Source organism: Pelobates fuscus, chromosome 11, assembly GCF_036172605.1.
Source record: "Pelobates fuscus isolate aPelFus1 chromosome 11, aPelFus1.pri, whole genome shotgun sequence".
In the NCBI taxonomy this organism is placed as follows: domain Eukaryota; kingdom Metazoa; phylum Chordata; class Amphibia; order Anura; family Pelobatidae; genus Pelobates; species Pelobates fuscus.
In genome coordinates this window covers 102993094-103020441 of record NC_086327.1, presented here as the reverse complement: position 1 = coordinate 103020441, position 27348 = coordinate 102993094, and the positions used below count along the sequence as shown (strand labels likewise).

Genomic DNA, 27348 nt, shown 5'->3' with positions numbered 1-27348 from the left:
CCAGCGGTGCTGGCTCACTTGTCCTGCTCTTGGTCTCCGTCATGGCGCCCTCCTTGCTGCTCCCTGGGACCCTCTCCCTGCTCGCCCTCTGCACAGCGCTCCTGGCCGCCCCAATGGAGCCCTACGACTTCTTGTACGACAGCGGGGTGGAGGCGTATCACCGCAACGACTGGCCGTCCGTCATCCTGTCCATGGAGAAGGCACTGCGGAACCGGGAGCTCCTCCGCCGCCACCGGATCAGCTGCAGGACGCACTGCGCCAACCAGAGCGACTTCACCGGCCAGCCCCCCAGCTGGGGACCCGTGCAGGACCTCTCCTTCTTCCGCACTGTGCTAGCCAGGGCTGAGTGCCTGAAACAGTGCGAGCTGGAGAAATTGGGGGGCCCCACCAGCATGTTCCTGGCAGCAGAGGAGATGGAGCAGGAATTTAAGAAGAGGACCCCCTACAATTACCTCCAAGTGGCCTATTTCAAGGTAGCTACTTCTGTAATATAATACTTCTTTATATCACCAACAACGGTCTTCTGTGCATGGAATGGCATCCCGACAGAGATGGTACCCCTGCCTGGTTTTACCTTTTTTCGTTTCCATAGTCTGCTTTTTTTTTTACCTGGTTACAGCAGATAATACAGATATTCACCTCTCATCGCTGCTTTGTATCTTCATCATTTACCTGCTGTGTATGGGGGTGGCAATGCTGGCATTTTAAGGGATAGTCTGATTTAATCTGCTGTGAAATGCATAGCTGCAGGGTGTTAAAGGCCATTGATTACTAAAAAAAAATAAAAATAACTCCAGTTCCCCAACACTCTGATAATGTTCAGTCATCACTGTGTATAAAATATTTATTTCAATTTTATAATAATATATAAACTAGAGGTAGTTGATTATGTGTATATCTACAGAAATAGTAGTGGAAATGTTAATCTGAACTGAACATCTGCCTGTCCTCCTTTGATAGCACTTCATATGTACCCAAGATGTGTGCAGTAAAGTATTGGTTCTAAAACTGGAGCAATCAGTTACAACATTCCATTGGTTTCCATGGTGACTGTTCTACTTAGAACGTTGCCCCAGAATTGCTCATTATGCATATAAAGATGCTCTCATCTGCAGATACGTGGTTATTGGAAAGCCAAGGATTGCAATGGGTTAACATGATGACACGTGTCTGGTAATCCATCCCTAGTACATAGATGAACAGTAGCCTGAAGGTCTGCCTATATAACTTTTTCTCCAGTCTGTAGATCAGTGATGAAACTTGTAAAATAAAGTCTGGCTGAGCATTATGTGAAATGGGATTCTCAAACCCTGCAGTACTAATATTAGCAATCCCTGATTTAAACTCTGTTCGTGCATTATGAGAGCTACAATCCACAGCAAGTGAAACAATAGATCTTGCCTGTTGCATGTTTATACAAATATGAATTTTCAAGCCATGAAGTATTATTTTGCATAGCTTTAACCTATAGTAAATGAGTGATTCTAGAATCTGCCTAGTGCCCTGATATACAACTTTGTTTGTCTTCATTTACTGCTCTTACCCCTGATTTCTATTTAAATAAATGCTCTCTGTTTAAATCAATCCCAGCACTCTCTTCAAGGGGTACATGTCTAGAGTTCGCTTACTGAGTTATAAGATGCCTTCCCTCCCCCATTCAATGCACTGCCACGTATTGAGGTGGGGAAAGCCTCTAATAGTACAAGCTGTGGGCTGCTCTCTCTCCCACAGTAAGGAATTTTAAAGAGACATTCCCCTTTCCCCAGACAGCCACTGCAATATTTACTAAACTGCAAATTGTCAGGAATTCATAGCAAATTTCACATTTTAGACCAAAATAAGACCAAAATTGAATAATTCTTCAAGTCAGCTGTTGGGTAATGATTTTAGGGAATTAAAAGTGGATTTTACATTTATGCCAAAGTAGCTGAATTAAAACCAGGCCCTTTGTATGTATTACTATGAATTCATACTAACTTTTTCATTATTTTCCCCAGTATATGACTCATGAATTTCTTCCAGTTTTAAAATATTTTTTTTAAATCACCTGAATTTTGTGCTGAGTGGTGTAATGTTTAGAATGCCTTGCTTGGAATAGTATTTTTTTTCACAGTATATATTCTCCGGTTCCAATAAGCTGAGCCATTAGTTATTTATTTATGGCACTGAAGGTACCAGTGCTTTTAGAACATAGTGTGACATTTTTGGCACTCTCTTGTGTTGTTTATTGTGCTCGCCCTTACCCTCAGAGAGATAGAAAATATACAGTCACTAGTTTAGAAAAATAATTTTGAGTGCAGGTTTGATATGCTATATGTTGCCCACCAGGTAGAATTAAAGCGGCACTCTAAATACCATAACCACTGTAACACAATGTTGTGGTTATCATGCCAGCGTGCCATTTCACTCTTTGGAGTTAAACCTTTTTCATACAGTTTGACACTGGCCTGGGTTGCCCTGGCACCTGCAGTCCAGCCCGTCTCACAGATATATGACCCAGGCAATTGTCCACAATGACTTGTCACTGCATCAGACCTGCTGGCCCAAAGCAACAGAGACACTAATCCTATAGAAGTGTTTCCGCAAGTTTATTTTTTTTATGTTCTATATTATGAAACCTGGAGAATGAGTCACAAAGCAAATTCCATGGTCATCATTTTGGTCCTCGTCAAAAAGCCATTATAGTGAACATGTCATGGCAGGCTAAATTTAGCATGAATCCCCCCCTCCCCACCCACCCCCCTTCTTTATGCTATGAATATCAAACTTATAGATATTCATATAGATAAACTGTATATTCACTGTAAAAGTTTGACATACATTCCCCTCTGGGCCAGCGCCTCAATGCCTTTAACTTTGTGAGTGTTACACTACTGTAAAACCCACTTCCTGTTTGCCTTTCTCATCTTTGATTGTCATGTGGACAAATGGACAAAGAGAGAGGCTTTGATTTTAGGGGTTTCAGTGGGGTTTGCTCAGGGTGGGACTGTTCGGAGAAATTTTAGGTAATGATTGGGAACATGTGTCCCACTTCTGAGATGGTGGCACTGGAGCCTGTAATACGGACTGTGCCTCCTTGACTGGGATTTATGGGAGTTTGCAAATGTGGCAATGTTTTTACATTGTTTCTCCGGTTTAATGTCCCCCAAAGTGACAGACTCTCTCAGGGTTATTCACAATTGGAAATGTTTTCGTATCCAGCTGTTTCTAATTTGAATATTTGGGGCTACAATTTATAATTTCCTGATCAGTATCTGGTTTAGCGAATAATCCATGTTGAATTAGGAATTGATACATCCGATGACCTGATTTGTATGAAAATATAAACAATCTTTGAACCTTAGTGAGTCAAATGGAGAATTTTCCCCACAATCTATATTTAAGTATGATTATCTATATCAAATGGTTCCTCCAGGCACCATGACCACTTCAGTGATTTGTAGTAGTCATGGTGCCTGGAGTAGGTCTTTGCAGTGTTTTGCTGTGAAAAGCGTCACATAACGAGGCATAGCTTTGTCAGTGTCATGGGGCATCAATGCCAACTAGCATTGACTAATTTAAATTCTGTGCAAATTTACATGCACAGATACTCTTTCATTGGCTGAGAGCGGTCAGCTGCCTCTCCAAGCCAATGAATGAGCGGCTGGATTAACATCCAGTTTCTGCGGTAACTGGGTGTCGTTAACCCTGCTTCAATGGAGACATTCTAATTAATGTAATACTGCAAATAATAGTACAACGCCAATCACTGAAAAATATATTAAAACAGATAGCAAAATTTAGGTGGAATCTTACGCTTGAATCCGCAGCGCTTATTGTCACTTACTCTGCTGTATCCTACTAACATCTGTCTTAATAGCTCTCTGTTCTTTTTAGATGTTTGCTTCAGTCTAACTACTATAACATTTCTGGATTTCTGGTGTCATTTGTTCGAGAGATTAACCCGTAAGCCAGGACGCAGGAATGTGTGAGCATATTTTCAGAATTCCTATATGTCCTCACTTTCACCAATGGTCATTCAATCCATGTTTATTTATTTTTCTTTAATGATTGAATTTTATTATTTTGGTGTTTTTTGGTGCTTGGAATAATTATTTAAACAAATATCTTTTAAAAGCAGTGATTTTTGTTTCCACTCACCTCTACATACTGCACTATGATCCACTATCAACTTTTATAATTTGACAGGGACCTGCTGATCACTGTGTCCCATCGTGTCTTTATGTCTTATCTTTTCGCGCCTCACTGTATCTCTTTCCTTTTAGATCCACAAGATTGACAAAGCAGTAGCTGCCGCTCACACGTTTTACGTGGTGAATCCCGATCACCTGGAAATGAGACAGAATTTGGAATATTATAAAATGATGGCAGGAGTCAAAGACTCGGACTTCAGAGACCTGGAAGCCAAGCCTCACATGGTATGTGAATACATGTATCCAATGAACAAGGGATAGAGTTGGCTAAACAAACTAAGAACACTAGGATGGGAGACAGCACACCTGATCATAGGAATATCCCTCCAACCCCCAAGAAAACTGGAACAAGTCAAACAACAATATACAGGTAGCGCCAAGAAAAATACTCCAAACACAATCGTATATAATAATAATAATAAGAGCAATATTGTTTTTGTTGCTCTTATTATTAAATACTATTGTGTTAAGAGTATTTTTCTTGATGCTACCTGTATATTGTTGTTTGACATACAGGTGATACTCGAAAAATTAGAATATCGCGCAAAAGTTCATTTATTTCAGTAATGCAACGTAAAAGGGGAAACTAATATATGAGATAGACGCATTACATGCAAAGCAAGATAGTTCAAGCCGTGATTTGTCATAAGTGCGATGATTATGGCTTACAGCTCATGAAAACCCCAAATCCACATTCTCAGTAAATTAGAATATTGTGAAAAGGTGCGATATTCTAGGCTCACAGTGTCCCACTCTAATCAGCTAAGTAAGCCATAACACCTGCAAAGGGTTGCTGAGCCTTTAAATGGTCTCTCAGTCTGGTTCAGTAGGAATCACAATCATGGGGAAAACTTCTGACCTGACAGTTGTGCAGATAACCATCATTGACACCCTCCATAAGGTGTTCCCAAAGTGCTGTATCAAAGCACATTAATAGAAAGCTATGTGGAAGAAAAAGGTGCACAAGCAGCAGGGATGACCTCCGCCTGGAGAGGATTGTCAGGCAAGGCCATTCAAAAGTGTTGGACTTTCACAAGGAGTGGACTGAGGCTGGAGTCAGTGTATCAAGAGCCACCACACACAGACTGATCCTGGACATGGGCTTCAGATGTCGTATTCCTCTTGTCAAGCCCCTCCTGAACAACAAACAATGTCAGAAGCGTCTTACCTGGGCTAAAGAAAAACAGACCTGGTCTGTTGCTCAGTGGTCCAAAGTCCTCTTTTCTGATGAGAGCAACTTTTGCATCTCATTTGGAATCAAAGGACCCAGAGTCTGGAGGAAGAATATAGAGGCACACACTGCAAGATGCTTGAAGTCCAGTGTGAAGTTTCCACAGTCTGTGTTGATTTGGGGAGCCATGTCATCTGCTGGTGTTGGTCCACTGTGCTTCAATAAGTCCAGGGTCAACGCAGCCGTCTTCCAGGGGATTTTGGAGCACTTCATGCTTCCTTCCGCAGACGAGCTTTATGGGGATGCTGACTTTATTATCCAGCATTTTCCATACTGCCAAAAGCACCAAAGCCTGGTTCAGTGACCGTGGGATTACTGTGCTTGATTGGCCAGCAAACTCGCCTGACCTGGACCCCATTGAGAATCTATGGGGCATTGACAAGAGAAAGATGAGAGACATGAGACCGAACAATGCAGAAGAGCTGAAGGCCGGTATTGAAGCATCCTGGTCTTCCATAACACCTCAGCAGTGCCACAGGCTGATAGCTTCCATTCCAGTAATTGCTGCAAAAGGGGCCCAAACCAAGTACTGAGTCCATATGCATGCTTATACTTTTCAGAGGTCTAATATTGTTCTATGTACACTCCTTGTTTTATTGATTGCATGTAATGTTCTAATTTACTGAGATTGTGGATTTGGGGTTTTCATGAGCTGTAAGCCATAATCATCGCACTTATGACAAATCACGGCTTGAACTATCTTGCTTTGCATGTAATGCGTCTATCTCATATATTAGTTTCCCCTTTTACGTTGCATTACTGAAATAAATGAACTTTTGCGCGATATTCTAATTTTTCGAGTATCACCTGTATATCCAATGCTCAGGATTACAGAGCACCTTGTAAGAGATTAGATTGCTTTGGAGGAATGCAAGGCATGGTATATACTTACAGAATAACGTAGAATTGTGCTTATTACTAGAACGAATATTAAACTAGACAAAGAGAAAGCAAAATAAAAATGACTCGAAATTACCAAAACCTTATTATTTTGTGTTTTTGTTTTCAAAATGTGTATTATTGGTATATATTTTTTATTCATTTTTTTTTATTTTTTATTCTTCATTGAAAGGAAGTGAAAGGAAAAATGATTTTGGTCACAGAATTAAAAATAAATTAAAACTATCAAACACTTAGGCATTCAGGGCCCAATAGTGTGATTTCACCAAACCATGAACTGTTTAGGACTAATTGCAAACTTTCCAAGAATGTGCTAATTCTTTAATTCCCCCATAAATTAGTAAATGAACACCAAGATACATTTGCATTCTATTTTATTTATACCAGCAAGAGTTCCGTCTGGGAGTGACCGACTACTCAGACGAGGAGTTCGCCTCTTCTATTACACATTTAGAAACCGCCCTGGAGGAATATTTTGTAGCCGATCTTGAGTGCCGGAGCCTCTGCGAAGGATCGTATGACTATGACGGCTATAATTATATGGATTACAGCGCAGACTTATTCCAGAGCATTACAGGTACGGCCAGTGGGAAAGAGGGAGAAGGAACAGGGTGGTCAGTAGCTCTGACGTGGTGGTGGATGATGCAAAGTTCCTAAAATATGTTCTGCCAGTCCGCGCATGGTTTAATTCATTAAAGAGACAGTATGCATTCATAATAATACTAATCTTTTCAATACATGTGGTTCCGTTTTCTATTTTTAACAAAAATAGTTTCTATATCCGAGCGTTAACATTTATTTTTTTGTCGGCTGAGAAGTTTAGTCCATGAACATTAATCACTAAGAAATATAAGTGTCCTGGCATAAAGCTGTTTTTTGCTTTTCAGATCACTATGTACAGGTGATGAGCTGCAGGCAGGGCTGTGTCTCCGAACTGGCTTCACACCCAGGCCGTGAAAAACCTATTCCAGATTTCCTTCCATCTCACTATCACTACCTGCAGTTTGCATATTACAGCAGTAAGTTCACTTTCCTTCTGCCAAAAAGAATAGTTATAGTAAAGTGTTACAAGCCCACCTTCAGACAGGAATACAATTGTTTAGCTTGAAAATAAAGAAGTGTAAACACCATAACAACAACATGCCATTGTAGTGGTCATGATGCTAATAGGTTATAGGCAGAGTCTGCTGGTTCTGGGTCAACGTTTTTGTCAATCAGTTTGACCAGAACTGGGGTCCCCATGGAACCCACTGCCCAGCCCCCTGTCCGCTTGTTTCTAATGTATTGGCAAAATCGATTTTCCTCCACATTTGGATGGCGGTGAGAGGCTGATCCCATCGGCCTGCAAATAAGTGGGATCATGTCTTATTTCCCGGATTAACTACAGCTCACATGAGTTTTTTTTTTTTTTTTTTTTTGCTTTTTTTTCCCCAAAACATATTATTGTTTTTCAAATAAAGATCTGTCACTGTAACACCAGTGCGTGATACTTTTTTGATAATACAATTGTATCACTTAACGATTTCTATAAATTAAGAGTGTAAATAAGACACTGCGGACAGACTGGGTAAAGACTGTGTGGAAATTCTGTTATTTTCTACCTTTTCATAGTGAGCTAGGTTTGTTCACAGAATACTGAACTGTTGAAGTAATACATTTATTTTCAAAAAGTGAGTATAATTTGGCCAAGTAAGAAAATCAATTTTCCCCCAACTTAAAGGGTTACTCCAACAACCGTGACCACTGAAGCAGTCATGGTGGAAGGAGTCTATATGTGCAGTGTTTATGATTGAAACACTGCACATACTGATTTTTTTTTTTTTTTTTTTTTTTGTGTTCCCAGGGCAAGTTGCACCCCCCAGTACACATGACTTAGGCAGCCAAAAACTTTGTTCAAAGCTGCCTAATGTTAGTTCTATGCATTTTTTTCTATCTGGTGTCATATTGTGTGTCAGGTGCCTACAAGGGGAAGGTAGTTGTGTTTTGATTTTAGTTTTTTTGTTTGTTTTGTTTTTCCCGTCTCCCTTTGCTAATTGTATAGGCTTTTTTTTTTTTTATATTTGAATTGAAATCCCCTCGCACTCTCTCTACCCATTCATTTCTACTCCCTTCCCTCATTGGCTCAGATTGCACGCATGTGCTCTGAACTGGCAAAACGCTCCAATCACAGAAATCTGAGATTGGACTGAATGAGACACCCTATGATGTCAAGTCTAAAAGTCTGGATTCCAGGAAAGTATGGAGGATCTTAATTTATAGTGCCCAATGGGGTACATTACACAGAGAAGATCCCCCCCCCTTCCAAACGGTTAGAGTAACCCTTTAATAAAATGTTTTTTTTGTTTTTTAGTTCACTCGTTAGTAAATAAATGAATGGCATTACAATAAAATTCTACATTTATTGCTTACCTGCAATCACATGAAAATGTTCATATGTTTCATAAATAAAGAACACGGCATATATAAACCTGTATGTCTTCTATTGGGAGACCTATAGTAACTATATAGACTATCATTGTAAAGCATTGTAAATTGTTGGCTCCTTTTAAATAAATATTAATTTTATTTTTTTAATAAATCTACTCCCTTACAAACCTAAAACACCAATTATCAACTCATTAAAAAAAAAAATTAAAATCATTTTTAAAATCTACCTATGGTCTTCTTACAGCCGAGAACTACACACAAGCTATTGCATGTGCAAAAACGTACCTTCTGTTCTACCCAGAAGATGAGGTTATGAATCAGAATATGGCTTATTACTCTGTGGTTCTAGGGGAGAAAGATGCAAGTTTAATTAACGCAAGGGAGGTAAGTGGTAAAAATTATACTAATCTACAAGCATTTGCAAATTATGCACCTTTGTATTCTCTCAATAGGCTCAGAGGCTATGGATATATTTTAAAAGGGCAATGTATGTGTGTCTGATTAGGAGTCAGCTCACCCAATAAAAAGACACTCAGAAAAATGGGACAGTCTGCTAAAAAGCAGCAATAAAGAGTGAAATTAAAATGTTAATCCTGGCAATACCTTTTATAGAGGGGAATTTATGGGGGGATCTAATTCTCTTTTATGCATGATAAAGAAAATACATTAAAAAGTGCATGCAAAAAAATAAATATAATAATAATAATAATTAATATATATATAAACCCTGTTCAGTGTTTCTCTCGGTGCTTCATTTAGCGGATTCACCTCTCCACCAGGATTTATGGGATAAGTACCGGTAGTTTATCCCCCCAAGAGCCATCCTATGCAACACATTTACTGTTAAAGCTAGTGAACAAAGCTGTCTTTAACGATTGGCAGAGCTGGGATCTACGGCTTTCTCTCTGTCTGGGAGTAGAAATTTTGTTCCATATTATTGGTGCACTGTGCACACATTGCATGTAGATGTAACTGAGCATTCCTTTTGCCTTGACTGATTGACAGCTGAGTTTTTGCAGTTACAGTTCTTAGAGATCCTCTTTAACATTCTATTTCTATATTGTTGATACAGAGGTACAACTACAGTAGTTGTTAAAGAGGAATCATTTTTCACTGCCCAATAGCCATCTATCTGAAGATTGACTATGGGATACGCTAAATAGCGCAAATCCTGTAATGCGGGCCGTGAAGGCCAGTGAACACATACTGCCAATGTAGTTTTTCTTGATCTCTTGTTTTTTTTTTTTTATTTATTTTTTATTCAATTAACAGTTTTCCACTGTTCATACTGACTCAATAGGAATAATTGAGGGAGGTTATAGTGCAATATTCTATAACAATTTGCAACACTGATTCTATGAAAAATTGTGTCTACGATTTTCTATTTGGGTACTCATATTAATTATTTGTTAATCATTCTCTAAATGGTTGGAATTATATTGAGAGGAAATCAAATCAGTTATATTATAATCTTTATTTTTCCCTTTTTTTTTTCTTCATGTTTTTATTAATTATGGCAGATTGGCTTATTGCATTATTGAATGTAGTTCTACTCATTGTAAGCTACCATTAATAAATGTTCCGTTTTAACCTTCATAATCCTAACCATCTTCCACATTTTTGTTGGTTCTCATTTTGGAGGGCTTAAACCCCTCGGTCTTATGGTAGGTCTTCTGCCAAACTTCTCAGTTTGATATAACGTGTTAGACAAAACTGGTTGGTAAGGTATCACGAAAGGAGTGGTTGATAATGCAGACAGCATGGTGAAAGGAAGGTTCTGCCGTGCGCATTACATATTATGGGAAGATGTCAGAGCCAGAATCCCAAATATTTTGTATTTAGCTTCATTGCTCTCCTTAATCCAGTAAGCCTCTCATTTTGTTTACTATGGAGGGACCGTCAGTCGGTGGTGACCGTTCGAGCTGTTCTCACCCACTGAAGCCTGAAAATAAACAAGTGTATCATTATACCTACACAGTACCTTGTAATTCTGCTTTCACACTCATTATATATTAATTATCAATACTACCCTCACACTGTATTTGTCTTTTTGAACAGGAGAAACCTAGGAAACTGCAGAAGAACTAAAATCAGGGATTTATTTACTAAACAGTGAACTGTATTGACTTCAAAACCAGATTTCAATATCGCGACTTAAAAATGGTGATTTGGAAACCTTTCCCAGACTAGCTATACAGCTTGGCTGTTTTTAGCCTGAATCGTGGCAGATTGGATTTAAATTTAGTGCAATCAATTTAGTGTGTTTAGTGAATAAGCCCCTCGATTTGTTTAGGGCCTGCTTACTGTAGGTGCTCTATTACATGATGGTAACTGTGCATTGCTTTACATTTTCAGGAAATAAAGATGTACATTCAGCGCAGCCTGTTGGAGAAAGAATTGCTCTACTTTGCTTATGAAAACTTTGGAATTGCATTTGTTGACCCAGTGAGTATCAGGTGGCATACAAGGTGTAAAATTGCTTAAAAATTTGATTTTTATATTGTATGAAAGCTTCACATGTTTTGGATTCCATAAAGTCTGTCTTAGGACCACTCTAGGCACCCAGACCACTTCAGCTTAATGAAATGGTCTGGGTGCCAGGTCCAGCTAGGGTTAACCCATTTTTTTTATAAACATAGCAGTTTCAGAGAAATTGCTATGTTTATAAATGGGTTAAGCCTTCCCCCAAATCCTCTAGTGGCTGTCTCATTGACAGCCGCTAGAGGCGCTTGCGTGATTCTCACTGTGAAAATCACAGTGAGAGCACGCAAGCGTCCATAGGAAAGCATTGTAAAGGCTTTCCTATGCGACCGGCTGAATGCGCGCGCAGCTCTTGCCGCGAGTGTGCATTCAGCCGACGGGGAGGAACGGAGGAGGATCGGAGGCAGAGAGCTCCCCGCCCAGCGCTGGAAAAAGGTAAGTTTTACCCCTTTTCCCCTTTCCAGAGCCGGGCGGGAGGGGGACCCTGAGGGTGGGGGCACCCTCAGGGCACTATATTGCCAGGAAAACGAGTATTTTCCTGGCACTATAGTGGTCCTTTAAATGTACTGGTCTGCTCTCTGCATATACAGTCATGTTTGACCACCGAAATTATCCTACGTTGTACAAATACTAGTGGTAAATATTACAAGCAATGATTGGGTTCAAATGACTGTCTGTTCATTACTTATCCATTCTGCCCTATCTTAGCTTTTAGCTCCCTTTTTATTTTTATTTTTATTTTTTGCACTAAACGCCCCCAAACATACAGAATGCATCTACTTCTGGGCTCTTACTTGAAAAGTCAGCAGTTGGCAGTGATTAGAAACTTGTTGCCAATGTTCTGGTTTGGGAGTACTAAAACACATGACCAGGCAGAGAAAGCTTTGGGGGTTAAATGAAAGTCAGGAGATTTTTGGTCAGAGTGAACTTATCATACAAGTAACATTGTCATGTTGTAAGAGAGCAGTGAATTAAATTGTTTTGAGATTTGTTGTATTTTCTAAAAAGATTTTCAACCATCTGCGATGATTTTGTATGTCAGGGTTTTTGCTGTTGGTGGTAGACAGTAATGTCTAAAGAATGGGTGTTAACAGAATCTGGAAAAGTCTGTTCATAGTTAAGAAAAAGGCAAATGCAAATTACAGGTATTTATGTAGGTGTTTTAAGAGGTTGGTAAGGATTTGGGGGCCCAGCAAATACATCATCATGATAATAAAGGAAAATCAGCCCTTCATTTGTAAATAGGCCATATTGAACCGGTCAGGGAACTTCACAAACCAGAATATTTATTCTAGAAAGGTGCTGCACGCAGTATATATATTGCAGAACAGTTACTGGTTAAATGGGTAATGTGGTCCGAAGTTACTGTCAGGGTTATTCACTACAACAGAAATTGTCAGGGATTTTCATATGTCAGTATTAGATAATCAAGATGGAAAATGTACGGAGTTGGACAGGGTTTTCAAATTGTTTGCCGTCAATTTGCAACAATCCTCAGTTTTGCGGGTTTTTTCACTTAATTGCAAATTGTTAAGGTTTTAGCAGGATATTGCAAATATTAGGCCAAAGTAGACTTTTTAGAGGAAAAAAAAATCTCCAAGTCACTTGACATTGAAAGTTTTATCTAATTTGACTAGTTTGCCTTAAAACTTGCGACTTCCTTGTGAATTTCCAACAATTCATGGTTTAGTGATAATCTTTGTCGGGTTTATTCAGTAAACATTAAATTGTATGAAATTAAAAATATAGTAAAAAGAATTTACTGAATTGCAACATTTAGGTTTAAATATCCAAATTGTGATTATAGCGGGAACTATTTCCAAATCTGTTATTTTGGCCTAAATGTTGCAGTTCAGTAAATTCTTTTTACTATATTCACTTTGCACTCATTCTGAATTATCAATATTTATTAATGTCTTGATTTTGCAATACAGCCTCCAATTTACCTTAAAAGAACACTATAGGGTCAGGAACACAAACATGTTTGTTAAACCACCATCCAGCTCCCCAGGCCTGCCTAAATAAAGTAAAATCTTACTTGTATTCAAGTCTGCAGCTACTGCCCCTGCCCCTGAACTGCCTCTGACCTGCCTGCTGTCTGCTGACCTAATCAGAAGTGGTGGTCTGAGCCAATCACAATGCTTCCCCATAGGATTGGCTAAGACTGTCAAGGAGGCAGATCAGGAGCAGAGCCAGCACAAGTCAAACACAGCCCTGACCAATCAGCATCTCCTCATAGAGATGAACTGAATCAATGCATTTGTGAGGAAAATTCAGTGTCGCCATGCAGAGGGTGGAGACACTGAATGACAGTGCTGCACACTGCAGTACTGCCCCAGTAAGCACCTCTAGTAGCCATATAAGAAGTGGCCAGTGGGGGGGCAGAGCTTAGCAGCCGAACCGAACAGGCGTGTGCCGAGAGCTCCCACGGTGTCAGCCACAAAAACGGAGCGAACCCCAGACCTCAAGTCTGAAATCACCCCAACATGCACTCCATGCAGTGGGGTAGTAAACCGACGACTCTGGGGACCTCTTACTCAACGCTACTGGATGGGGGAAGCCGGCACCACAACATGCGACCTAAAGGCATGGGAGATGGGTGAGACGGGCTCCTACCCCTCTCCCCCGCCCGGATCAGTGAGGGTTATCCCAATCCCCACAGAGGTGCAGACATACTCATGTGCCCTGGAACAGGCAGAAACAGTGGAGCTGTCTACTCGCAAAAGCACGGCAATATGGCTGCCGCTGGAGAGCCTACTTCCACTCCTGCATCCAATCTATGGGACACAAAGGAGGAACGGATATCCCATGCCTTTGAGAGACTGTGGGTACAACTCTGGCACAGGATCAAGCGACATGCAGTACGATCAGAAGACTCGCTAGCATTTCAACAGGATCTTGCCTACATCGACACCAAGCAAATGCCTGCTGAACACAGTGCTAACGCTACATTGAAAAGGGCGGCAAGGAGGCTGGTGCCCCGACGTACAGAGCGGCGACGGAGGCTTGGCCCTGCTTTGGACTGCTACCTTCCCAGGCCGCGGTTCAATGGGGGACGCCTCACCAAGCGCAACCCACACCCTCAGAAGATCACTACTGTCCGCAAGGGAAAACTCCTTGGCAAAGAAAAAACACCTTGGTATGTTGCTAAGGACTATGTTGAAACCTGGGGACGGCGGGATTCTGCTATGCAGGTCTTGTGCCATTGCTACTACAGGGGCAGTGCCCACTAAATGAGCGAAATTGGCTGACTGTTATGCTTAGTTTTGTTGCCTTAGGGGCCACTGCGCTCCACCTCCTCGTGGACCGTCACCAACTACGCTTTCCCCCGTTTTCTTAAACTGTCCCCCAGATGATGTTTGCGTCCAGTGACACCACCTGTATTTTCGCTAGAGTTAATTACTTGCGCTCTGCCTAATTATTGTTTATGCCTTTCCTTTTTTAGCGTAACCTGATAATTTTTTTCAATTGGTAATTTCCTATATACTCACACACATACAAAATGGTGTGTCTCGCCTATTACAGTCGCCTGCATAATACTCTGGACATGCACAGCCCAAACACACTCTACTTTTAGTAGACACGCGCACACACAGTCTTCTGTTTCGAGTGGCTTAAAATGAGTGGCTTAGATTAATGTCTCAGGCTAATTGATACCAGCATGTTTTCAAATATGACCTTTTTCTCGACTAATCTCCATGTTATTATATTAATACAAATATGTGCATTGTAGATCCATGTTATGCCTTACCAATTTACTGATTATTGTTCAACCTTGAGTATATGCTTCTGGGGCATTACAAACGCATTTGTAACTGCTTGTTATTTGCACGCAAAAATAAAGAATAAAACAAATAAGAAGTGGCCAATGGAGTTATCCCTACACTGTGATTTAAACACTGCATTTTCTCTGAAAAGACAGTGTTTACTGCAAAAAGCATGAAGGGAATGATTCTACTCACCAGAACAAATGCAATAAGCTGTAGTTGTTCTGGTGACTATAGTGTCCCTTTAAATATAGACTGGATTTCAAAATATCCGGATGCACAGGAACAACTGAAATATGGTACCCAGTGGTGGAAATTGAGTTGAGTTGAATTTGCAAGCAGGTACTTTATGTATACCATTAGCTATCATTAGATTAACTGTAACTGGCAGCATTTTGATATCAACATTCTGGAGAGAAAGGGTCAATTCCAGAGGGTCCCTATACATTTCAAAAAATAAAATGTAACTATTTAGTTTATTTCATGTATATAGAGTTTATTTAATGTATTATTTTAACCATTTTCCTGCTGCCCACATTGCAACTTGGCAAATATTGTCAATATACTGTATTAGCCTATATTAAATATAAGATTTGCTGATTTGTCAGTAATTTAGCTATTTTAACTGGATTTTGCTAATACGGAGTGTATTTATACTTTTGTGAATTTCCCTGGTAGTTCATTAATTATAATCCTGTGAGGTCTACAGAGATTTGCACAGATCAACTATCCATTATTGTTCTAACTTGCTAAATGTCTATTGATCTAAAACATTCTGCAGCTCTGTTCTTGAGACACAAATGCTAAAAAGTATATACTTTATTGTTTTCAAGGATGCCTGGACTCCTGAAAATATAATGCCCAAAAGACTACGAGAAAAACAAAAGTAAGAAACTTGTGTTGCTACATTTTTAGAACTGCTAAGTATAACTCAAAATAAATAGGCCAATCAAAATTAATTAAAACAGTTTTTTTATTATTTTTTTATTATCTTGCACTTGTTCAGGGTAGAGCGTGAGACAGCAGCTAGAATATCTGAAGAAATTGGGAATTTAATGAAAGAGATTGAGACTTTAGTGGAAGAGAAAAATAAAGAAACTTTGGAGTTTGCAAAATCGACAATACGAGAAGGTGAGGGCCTTATTTTTCCCCCTACATTTCTTGTAATTTTTCTGCCTGTTTTGTATTTTAATCTCTTCCGTTTCCTATTGGGGAAAGTTTGCCAGATATTGAGGTAGACAAGGAATTGGTTCATTGAACTTGGAATTGAATAACCGTAGAGATCTAAATGCAAATTATAGACCAAAATTGAAAAATTAAGCATTGAGCATCTTTAAAATAAACAACTAAAATACCAAATAATATATTTGGAAATTCATGCTTTTGCTGCAAATTGAAATGATTTGCAGCTGTTATTGAGCTCTGCAGACGTTTCAGCTGATCCTGGTACTTCTGTTATGTTCATTAGGAGAAAAGAGTATGCCATAAACCCATGCCTAGGAAAGGGATAAGAGATGGGTATTCAGAACTGGGAGCTTCCTCATTCATGAAAAGGCATCAATGAAAATAATGGCTCAATTTTTATTTTTTTTATCATCTGTGGAGCTACAGATAAAACCATAAATCTACAGGTTCCGTCATAGATCTCTGTGAAGAATCTATGCACATTCCATAGATGCTCGTGTGATGTTTCTGAGTGAAGGGTGGACTTAACATTACACCAGGTTTTGAAAGATTATTGGGGCAGGAGATCACATAGTATCACAACTTGCAAGATACCTGGAGTATCCCTTTAAATTAGACATTTTTTAAGTATTCTCAAAGGCGAGTTATCAAAAATGATTATTAAGGTGTCTCTCATGCACCAAATCCTCAATAAAGAGCCATCAAAGCTATCTCTGATAATACATTGTGTAACCCAAGGAATCAAATGGGACCTCTACTGCACATGCATGATGTAATAAGCACACATAATGTGCACCTCCACTGTTTTCCCTTTGGAATATACGGGCTTACCCCAAATTTTCTAAATTGTAATACTAAGAATTGTAGTGCCTGAAATGATCCCTTAAATTTTTTTTTTCTTCATCAGTAGTTACTTTTCATTTTATTAACTATTTGCATACTTGACATCGTAGTCTAAATCTTCAGAAAAAGATCCAAAATTCTGATTGTGAAATGAATATCTTCCTTTGTAGGTGGTCCAGTTTTGTTTGATGGGATCAGTGTGGCCATGAACTCAAAGACTCTGAATGGGTCTCAGAGAGTAGTGACAGACGGGGTCATCTCTGAAGAAGAATGTCGAGATCTTTTAAGACTATCCAACGTAAGTGCATTATACTTACAAGTGTGCTGTGCAGATACTTTTCCAACACTCGTAAAAGCAGTGATAAGTTAACAACACCAGGTCACTTAAGGTCACTGTATGGTCTGGTAATATATTTGATACAAGGTCTGTACACACATTGCCCAATGTTTGTTATTCCGGTGAAACTGATGCTGTCCAGAAGTTCACCTGCAGCACAGTAAACCCTTAATAGACACTCTAAGCAACTTAACCAAGTCAGCTTGCTTTAGTGGTTCTGCTGCCTAGTGTGTCTTTGCACTGAACTTTGGTTTCATAAAAAAAAAGGAAAGTTTGAATGTAATCAGGGGTGTTCCCAGGGCCTGCCCCTAACTCTGCTGAATTAATAATAATACATTGGAATAAACACTTTTGCATTATCAATGTTCATTTTGTACTGGGACATGTTAGCGGCATTGTAATTATATTTGATGATTATCAATGCGATCAAGATGGGTGGGTGGTCCCTGGTTGCTAAAAAGAGCGCCAGTTTACATCAAAACATTCCCAAACAGTTTGATATTAAACCAAGGGAAGGCGCAAGGGTTGTCTAGCAACCACTACAAGTTTAACAGGGTCTCATCATTTTGCCATTTGGGTATTTTACGCATATACAGAAAAAGTAATTGATACTGGCATCCACAGCCCGCACAACCCAACTTGAACTCCCACTGAATAAAAGAGATGGGTATGTAAAGACTTCAGTTTAATGAACCAAGTCCTAGGTCAGAAGTGGCCAAATGTAGATATCCGGTTGTTGTAGAACTATGACTTTCACGATGGAAGTCATAGCAAGCAATTTACTCATATAGAGGGAGTCAAAATGTAATAAGTCTTGGTGATCAGAGTGAATGATGAGGTTTTGGACTGATTAGGAATTTCCTGTTCTTTGTGTCTTAGGCTGCTTCATCTGCTGGTGATGGCTACCGAGGTACGACGTCTCCTCACACTCCTAATGAAAAGTTTTATGGAGTAACCGTATTGAAAGCCCTTAAGGTACATTAAGTGTATTATGCTATAACTGTCTGGAATTGTAAATGTTGGTAAGGGAATTGCAAGGTTAAGGCATATAAGTGGAAAAAAAATAGCTGATTTGGAAAATATTTTTAGCTGGGCATTTTCACTTTTCTACAATTCTCACTTTAGTGATTTTAGTAGTGGATTATAAAAAAGAATTGATGCCATATACTTCCGGAATCAGCAGCGAATTTAGTTCAAACTAGACATGGAGTTAAATAATTTCCAGGACAATTTTTTATATATTAAGTTGGCCCCTTTGCACAATAATCCGTTTTAAACAATTCAGATGATAAGGTGTGTTTTAAAACTGCAGGATGTTGCCAAGGGAATCGAAAGAATTGTGAGAGTGGAATTCAGAAAAAAGTGGCAATAATATACACTGATCAGCCACAACGTTAAAACCACTGACAGGTGAAGTGAATAACATTGATGATATCTTTACAATGGTACCTGTAAAAGGGTGGAATATATTGGACAGCAAGTGAGCAGTCAGTTCTTGAAATTCATGTGTTGGAAGCAGAAAAAAACAGGCAAGCGAAAAGATCTGAGTGATTTTTATAAAGGCCAAATATTGATGGATAAATAACTGGTTCAGAGCATTTCCAAAATGGCAAGTCTTGTGTGGTGTTCCTGGTATGCAGTGGTTAGTATCTACCAAAAGGAAAGATAACCTGTGAACCAATGTCAGGGTCATGGGCGCCCAGGCTCATTTCTGCATGTGGGGAATGAAGGCTAGCTCATCACTGGGCTGATCACGCAGAAGAACTACTGTAACACTCAGGTGGATGGCCGGGTGCATGTGTGCCGTTTACCTGGGTTAAAGATGTCAGCAGGATGCACTATGGGAAGATTATAGGCCGGCAGAGACAGTATTATGCTCTGGACAATGTTTTTGGGTCCTGCTATTCATGTGAATGCTACTTTGACATATACCACCTACCTAGAAATTGTTGCAGACCACATACACCCCTTCATGGCAGTGGTGTTCCCTGGTGGCAGTGACCTCTTTCAACAGGATAATGCACCGTGACACACTGCAAAAATTGTTCAGGAATGGTTTGTGGAACATGACAAAGATTTCAAAGTGTTGCCTTGGCCTCCAAATTCCCCAGATCTCAATCCGATTAAAAATGTGTGGGATGTACTAGAACAAATCCGATCCATGGAGGCCCCACCTCGGAACTTTCAGGACGTAAAGGATCTGCTGCCAATGTCTTGGTGCCATATACAACAAGATACATTGAGAGGTCTTGTGGAGACGCATCCGAGCTGCTTTGGCAGCATGAGTGGGAACTACTCAATATTAGGCAGGTGTTTTTTAATATTGTTGGTGATCATTGTATTTCCTTATTTGCATATATTGCATTATGGAAGTGTTGTAAAACATTATCTTTCAGAGTTGCTCTATCTGTGATCTTAGAAAATTCTCACGGAATGCAAATGTTGCATAGATGTATATTTGACAATTTATGTTAATGTGTGCATTGTTGGTTACATTCTGATCGCACCATAATTTGAATATTATAAATTTTTATGAATGTAAAAATTCAACCCTTTATCCTTCCAACTGCATTTTATTTTTGCAAATTGTCATAGATAATACCACTCTAGTGATCGCCATCTTAAAGTGGTATGTTGCTGTGTACCAGAGGGTAATCATTTAATCACTGATTTTGGGTTTCAGCTGGGGCAAGAACGAAAAGTCCCTTTAAAGAGTGCGTACCTCTACTATAACGTTACTGATAAAGTCAGGCGGGTGGTGGAATCCTACTTTCGCTTGGACACCCCTCTTTACTTCTCCTACTCCCATTTAGTCTGCCGAAGTGCCATTGAAGGTAAGAGTGACAATACAGTCTGTGGCAATGTCTGGGGCTTCATTTTTGGGGAAGTGTTGGCTGTTTTAGTTCTAGTCAGGGTGTTCATACTTTAACATGAAGTTAAGAAGAAAAAATAATTACAGTTGTCTTTAAATGTTTGCATACCCGGGCAGAAATTGTAAAATTTTGGCATTAATTTAAAAAATAAATGACTGATAATGCAAAAAAAATAAAAATGTATTGAAAGATCGTGATCATCATAGTTGTGTGGCTCCTTTTTAAATTGTAATGATAACAGAAATCACCCAAATGGCCCTGATCTGATCAAAAGTGTACATACTAAAGGCACAGGAAATCTTGTGAAAATTGATGGCAAGAGGAATGCAGCATGTTTTCAGCAAATACTGGCAATCAATTTGCATTCTAAGGCACAAAGGCTGCGCATGGGACGCTCTTGGACTTTTCAGCATGATAATTACCCTAAGCACAAGGCAATGACCCTCCAGTGGTTACAGCAGAAAAATGTGAAGGTTCTGGAGTGATAATCACAGTCTCCTGACCTTAATATCATCGAGCCACTCTGGTCATCTGGCATAAACCGCACATTTGAGATCTTACCAAAGACTTTGCATGACCTGGAGGCATGTTGCCAAGACTAATGGGCAGCTAAACCACCTGCAAGAATTAGGGGCCTCATAGACAACTATTACAAAACACTGCATGCCGTCATTGATGGTAAATTGGGCAATACACATACTAAGGGTATGCAGACTTTTAAACAGGGGTAATTTCATTTTATTTCTTTGTTTCCATGTTTTGTTTTATGTGTGTGCCATTCTGTTACAACCTACAGTTGAATATGAATCCCACAAGAAATAAAGAAACGTGTTTTGCCTGCTCACTCGTGTTTTCTTTAAAAATGGTACATATATTATCAATTCTCCAAGGGTATGCAAACATTTGAGCACAACTGTACTTTTTATCCTACTCCCTAACTGTCTTTTATGTGATTGTGCAAACGTCAGTACCTTCATTGAACATCTTTGCACTCGCTCACTGTGCAGGACCTGGTGTCATTTTAGGATAAATGCTTTCTCTTGGTTTGGTAGGAAGGGCCCTGAGTATATATCGGGTTTTATTAGCAGGCTGCACCAACACTCTGTGATGCTCTTTGAATTACTGATGGCTGGTTTTAGCCAAGCAACTTAATTTACTCTATGTGGGATCGTGCGGATATAAATATATATAAAATCTATTGTGTTTGTATAATAGTCTGTCCACCTGTCTATCCCTCCATCCTTGAGACTGTGTAGGGATTTGGAATGGTTACTATGTTGGGGCTGTCTTGAGGATAGGAAAATGTTTATTATAATAAATGGCAATGCATTTGTATCATATTAATGATGTAATCCACATAGGCTAATCATTTTAATGTTTTGTGGTTTTTTTTTTTATTCTTAGCAAAACAAAATGAAAGAAATGACTTAAGTCACCCTGTTCATGTTGACAACTGCATTTTAAATTCTGAGGAGATGGTTTGCCTAAAGGAGCATCCAGCTTACACATTCCGGGATTACAGGTAAATTTAAAAACAAATGCACAACATTTGATTTGGAGTTTTATGGCGTCAATTAACAGATTTGTGATTAATGAAGAACAAGTGTAGGAAACCTAATCTATGCATCTATTGTTCATCAACTTTCATTTGCCATCTTTGCTTAATGGCTTGGAGTGTGTTTAAGGTCAGGATACATTCGCACTGAAGCTTAACGTCTTTTGCTCCCTCTGGTATATATTTTATTGTTGACCAGTGGTGCCAAGATATATGCTTCAATGCTCTCTAGCTACAGCGGATACAGGGTTTACAAAAGAAATTTCACCAACAGAGAAACGACAGACTGATTCATGTACTGGTTTATTTTTATTTTTTTTACACAATTGCATGTAAACCTCATACACCATCACCCACTTTCTTTTTCGGTTAATTTAAGAGCCACTTTGACTTTGCAGAAGAAATAACCCGGAGGGGACAGTAGCAGTGCTTCACCCACTTACATCCTTCTGCTGTACGAAACATTCCGTTGACACGTAGCTACATGTTCCATGACAATAAATATGATCATTCTGCACAATGAATCCAGCAATCTAAACTGCAATCAAAACTTAATATTTAGTAGACTTGTGCGCAAATCCCATTTAGCTGTGCTGAACAAATCAAATTCCTGTACTCTCTATAGATGAACAAATCGATTTGTTCGACCATAGATTGACCGGCATTGATTCATTCGGTGCAGCTAAAAGGGATTTGTGCACAATTCTAATATTTCATTTCTCGCAATATTTACTTATTTACTCCAAACATTGTGCATTTACCACTGGTTTAGGGTTAAATTACTGCAAAGATGTTTGTATTTTGTTTTGTTTTGCATTTTTTTTAAGTCACAGTTGTGTATCACTTGGCACTTTCATTTTTTTCTTTCTTTTAGTGCTATATTATATTTAAATGGGGATTTTGAAGGTGGAAATTTTTATTTTACAGAACTTGATGCAAAAACAGTGACAGTAAGTACCATTCCTGTTAATATCCTTTGCACTGAATAGAACCTGACAAATATGTGTAATAACTTTTTTTTTTAAAAATTCTTTATTTTATTTGTGCACAAAGTTAACAAGTAGCCTTGGTGCGCCACAACAGCGACATCAGGGACAGTTATTAAACATTGATAATACAAGTCATGGCATTTGCTATTCTGGCACTTTTTTATAGTAATAATATCAATGGTTCAGTAGTTTAGGTTCACGTTTTGGTTAAGTGAATTAGCTAGATGCACATGTCAGAGGAGGGTGTTCCGAGGGATGACAGAGGGGGAAAACATAACATGTGTAATCATTATATAAGCAAAGCTGTACAATTAGACATATCCTAAGCTAATTAGTGAGATGGTCAGGCATATTTCTTGTCTAGCTAGGCAGAGAATCAGTGGTTGTTATGCTAGCCTTAGAACATCACAATATGTATAGGTATGTCTGATGCTTTCAATGCTTGAATAGGATATATAATCAGAAGAGGGACAAGAGATGAAAACATAAGATGCCGGCTAGGGTGTCTGATAATGTAGCTTTGTCAGGTGAAGATTAAGCTAGTGTGTCATAAAATATAAGGTATACAAGCTGAAATAACTTTGTTAGGCTAGCTGACCGCATCAGATAGGGCAAAAATAGTGCAACCACCAGTGTTGAGTGATATCAAGGGAGCAAACATGTTTTAAGTAGTGTAGTAAAAAGGGGGTGCAAGACATCCTAGCACACGTGAAAAGCACTTAGGTGGAGTATCTAGCGTAGTGCACTGAGGATATGTCCCTCTGGGTGGCATGCATGAGTCCAACATAGTCATCCTCCACTGATGCCCCGCAAGGGGAGGCTGCTGGGATCTGCCGGTGAGTACAACCAGTGCTGGCCGGCTGCTTGCTCTGGTGGATGCGTTGCGCCTCGCAGGAGGATCCTGGATGCAATCATTGCTGGGTCTCAGGAGGAGCGATGGTGTCCTCCATAGACAGTGTGTTTTTCGCTCGAGGTATGCGGTGCAATCATCCCCTCGGTCAGCTCGATGTGGGCAGCCAACACAACCCTGGTGCGGGTAGTTGTGGTAGTCAGATGGCGGTGGGTGGTTTCTTCTGTGGCAGGCTCCATCTTGTTAGCAAGTTGCACCAATGGTGTGCGACGGCCATCTTGGGGGGTATCGCCGGGGAGCGTTTCTCTGCAGAGTATTAATGTGCGACTCAGCTTGGCGGCATGGTCGCTTGTGCGGACCGGGATAACCCCCCCCGGTCCAGAGGGGGTGGGGAGCCCAGCCACCGGCCGGAGACCCGGGAGAGCGGCCGTCTCAACCCGGCTCAAGCTCCTGCATGCTTCAGGCCTTCATCGGGTTACTGTAGGTGCCGAGTATGGTTTCGGGGGGTGTCCCCTCGTACCCCAGAATCTGGGGGTTTGTGTGGTCGTCGTTGCGGGTGTCTGGGTGTAGTTAGCCTTCAGTTAGCGCCGTTTTACGGCCCCAAAGCGGGAGCTCAGACGGAGCACGTCTGATCCCTTCGGCGGTCCGGCCCCGCCCAAATATGTGTAATAACTTACTGTCAATTAAAAATCTATTTGGTTAGTCAGAAATTAGGTTAGAGATGATTTTGTACATTGGCAAAGCACACTTTGGTGATTATTCACCGAATTTAAAAATGTAGAGAACGGACAAGGAAGTTTTAGTTAAGCCATACTTAAAGCGGCACTGTTACCACCTGGGGACTTTGCAGAATTTAGGAAGACCCCCCGATTGTGACATCGCCACTGGGGATCCGGTGGAGATGTACAGGTAAAGCTGAGTTCTAATTTTCTGGATCTGTTACTGGGGGCGTGGTAATCGTCGTCAGATAGGTCCTTTTCAGCGCCAGGAGCCGATTTCACTGCTGTAACCTCGTTTTAAAACAAATTATTCTGATTTGACTGTTTTGGCCTAAAATATTCCTTTCCCTTGTTAGTTCTCCACAATTCTTTCTTCAGTGAATAAACCTTCCTATATCTTCTAGAATTAGAGAAGTGTTTTCTTTTTTGGTGCTCACAATTTTTTTTATGGAAATGTTCAATGGGAGAAAAACAAACCAAAAGAAAATTGTCTGAACATAAATGGATTTGGTTTGTGTGTGTATAATAAAATAGTTTTTCTAAACACGTGTTTCGTTTAAGACTTGTTTTTCTAGGCACGTTAACGTTTTATGAAATAAATAAAATTACATCTGATTACTGTTTTATAAGGCAAACCTTTCTAATTCGCTACAACGTGATGCATATTTTCAATGACTGAAAGTATAAGATCTTGAGGTAATTACCTGAGTGGATTACAAGGGATGGCCTACAGAGAATGTGGTACTTCTGTCTTATAATAAAGAGAGTGCAGAGTCTCACAATAGAGAGGAAAATTTACTCTCTGATATACACTTTGTTTACTATTAAAAATTACATGCAAGTCTTTAGATAGACACCTTAAATTAAATACTCTGCTTTTAATGTTTTAGCTTCTACAGAGACCAGAAAGTGCCTATTGAACTTTATCAATCAATTCTGTTTCTGACATTATACTTGCATCCCAACAGTCCTACTTTTAGCGGGAAAGTCCCAATTTTAGGGTCTTGTCTCACCATCCCAATTCAGTTCCCTGATGTCCTGCTTTGGGGGGCACCAGGGAACTATGCAGGCAGCACCAGATCCACCTATTATGGGCATGGCCTCTTGAGGGGTGTCGCTATCAACACGCCCTCAGGGCACTGCCCACTCCATTCTTGATTCCATAGCTTCCATTTTTGGGAGGTATGCATTTATTTACGGCAGTGTAACACATATCCCATAAACCACTGCACAGCAAGTGTTCAGCTGTTGTGGTAATATTTCAATTAAGAAAAATAAAAATGAAACTTCATTCCAGTACAACACCTTGTATGCATCAGTGGAGAGCCATAGCTTCCATTATGACATTATGACATCTGCAGCAATTAGAGCAAATCGCTGTGGAACTAAAATTGAAAGGAAAAATAGAATATTATGTGTTTAAAAAGAAAAAGAAATAACTCCCACTGAAAAATATACAAGACCAATGCTTGCTTATCAAGGGTCATTATTATTAGCAAAATTATTTAAGTTTGTGTTGTGTTTTATGGTATGTCAATCTTTTTTGTTGTTGTTTTTATTAGGCAGAAGTGCGACCACAGTGTGGACGAATGGTTGGATTTTCTTCTGGAGCAGAGAACCCTCATGGAGTAAGAGCGGTAACCAGAGGTCAGAGATGTGCTGTTGCCCTATGGTTCACGCTTGATCCACGACACAATGAGAGAGTAAGTTTTTTTTTTATAGTTATCGATTTTAGCCCAGGAATTAAAGGAACACTCCAGTGCAATTTTTTTTTAGCAATCTAAATGAAATCCTGCATAGGGATATATCTAAAAAACGCTTGCAAAAACTGCAGATCTGTCTGCAGCCTTTGCAGAAAGCCTGTCCCAGGGAAATGACCAATTCTCGCTGGGAAGCCTCTGATTTGCAGAGGTGAGTGCATGTGCTCACGGCTTTTCAGCCCAAGTTCTCCATGCACACTTTTACCTAAAGGGATAAAGCTCTGTGGAGCAAACAGAATTGAGAAGAAAACCTACCCATCTGACAGCTAACAAGGGGTTTCAGATATCCGTTCTACAAGTGCAGATTTTCCATAGCAATAATAGGGTGATCTGACCATTTGAGAGTACAGCTGTTGAATGCGACTAGTTACTTCTAGATAATTACTAGTTAAAAAAAGAGCAAACAATGTTTGTTTTAATTGATGTTAAATTGCATTAATTCCAGGAACGAGTGCAAGCAGATGACTTGGTAAGAATGCTCTTCAATACCGAAGATGTGTTTTCAGATAATGGACAAGAGAAGACATCCAAGGCCATTTCTTCTGAAGCTAACACCTCCGAGCAGACTGCCGCAGTGCCTCCTGATGCCATACCTCGGGATGCACAAGAGTCCAATATGTTGCAGGATTCCGATAGTCCTGTTGAAATGTTAGGACCTCCATTGGACTCTGCAAAAACAGAATTATAACATTAACACGGACCTTATTTGTGTTCTGCATGCGACCCGCAGACTTTTGCCTTAAGAATATCTGTGAATCAGAGAAAACTTGTTTCCACCAAGAGAGAAAACAGAGATTGATATTTTTGAGATTGTTTTAATTTTTTAGTTTTCAATTTTTTTTCCACTTCGCAAAACAAAATGTTTCCTAAAACAGATACCTCTCCACGTCACTTGTTGTATGTACATAGTTATATGCGGAGCCAAGGCGTTGAAAGCCAATGAAAACATTACATGGGTGCTATGTACTGTAACTGTGTGCATTGTGCAGTAGTTTTGTTGTAGACAAAAGTATCAGTTGTTGTTGGGGTCAGAAGGCAGCACCCTACTAATTCATGTAAATGAAGCCAGTGAAAAATTGGAAAATGATAAAATAATTTTTTTTTATGCAGTGTTCACTTTCAGAAGAATTCATTCGTTTTTCAGAAAAGTGGTATTTTCTGGGAGCATGCTGTCCACTTTTCGCAACTTCATTCTATTCTGGAGAAAAGACGCCTAAATCTCAAGCTATTATTTTCTC

The 27348-nt window shown here is 39.7% G+C and overlaps 1 protein-coding gene across 1 annotated transcript; it reads left to right on the top strand.

The window, feature by feature from the left end:
* On the top strand, positions 1-27348 carry P3H1 (prolyl 3-hydroxylase 1). The gene is made up of 15 exons (XM_063436709.1): positions 1-473; positions 4266-4418; positions 6712-6901; positions 7212-7343; positions 8996-9135; positions 11107-11196; positions 15833-15885; positions 16006-16130; positions 17198-17325; positions 18244-18339; positions 20048-20198; positions 21642-21759; positions 22667-22742; positions 25913-26053; positions 26556-27348. The coding sequence occupies exons 1-15, from the start codon at positions 42-44 to the stop codon at positions 26796-26798; spliced, it is 2268 nt and encodes a 755-aa protein (XP_063292779.1). The 5' UTR covers positions 1-41; the 3' UTR covers positions 26799-27348.

What these genes read in the sequence shown, in the direction of transcription:
- P3H1 (XM_063436709.1), top strand. Translation starts at nt 42, where the DNA reads ATGGCGCCCTCCTTGCTGCTCCCTGGGACCCTCTCCCTGCTCGCCCTC. An exon ending in CTTATTCCAGAGCATTACAG is followed by an intron (nt 6,902 to 7,211) that starts GTACGGCCAGTG and finishes TTTGCTTTTCAG; the next exon opens with ATCACTATGTACAGGTGATG. An exon ending in AGACTACGAGAAAAACAAAA is followed by an intron (nt 15,886 to 16,005) that starts GTAAGAAACTTG and finishes GCACTTGTTCAG; the next exon opens with GGTAGAGCGTGAGACAGCAG.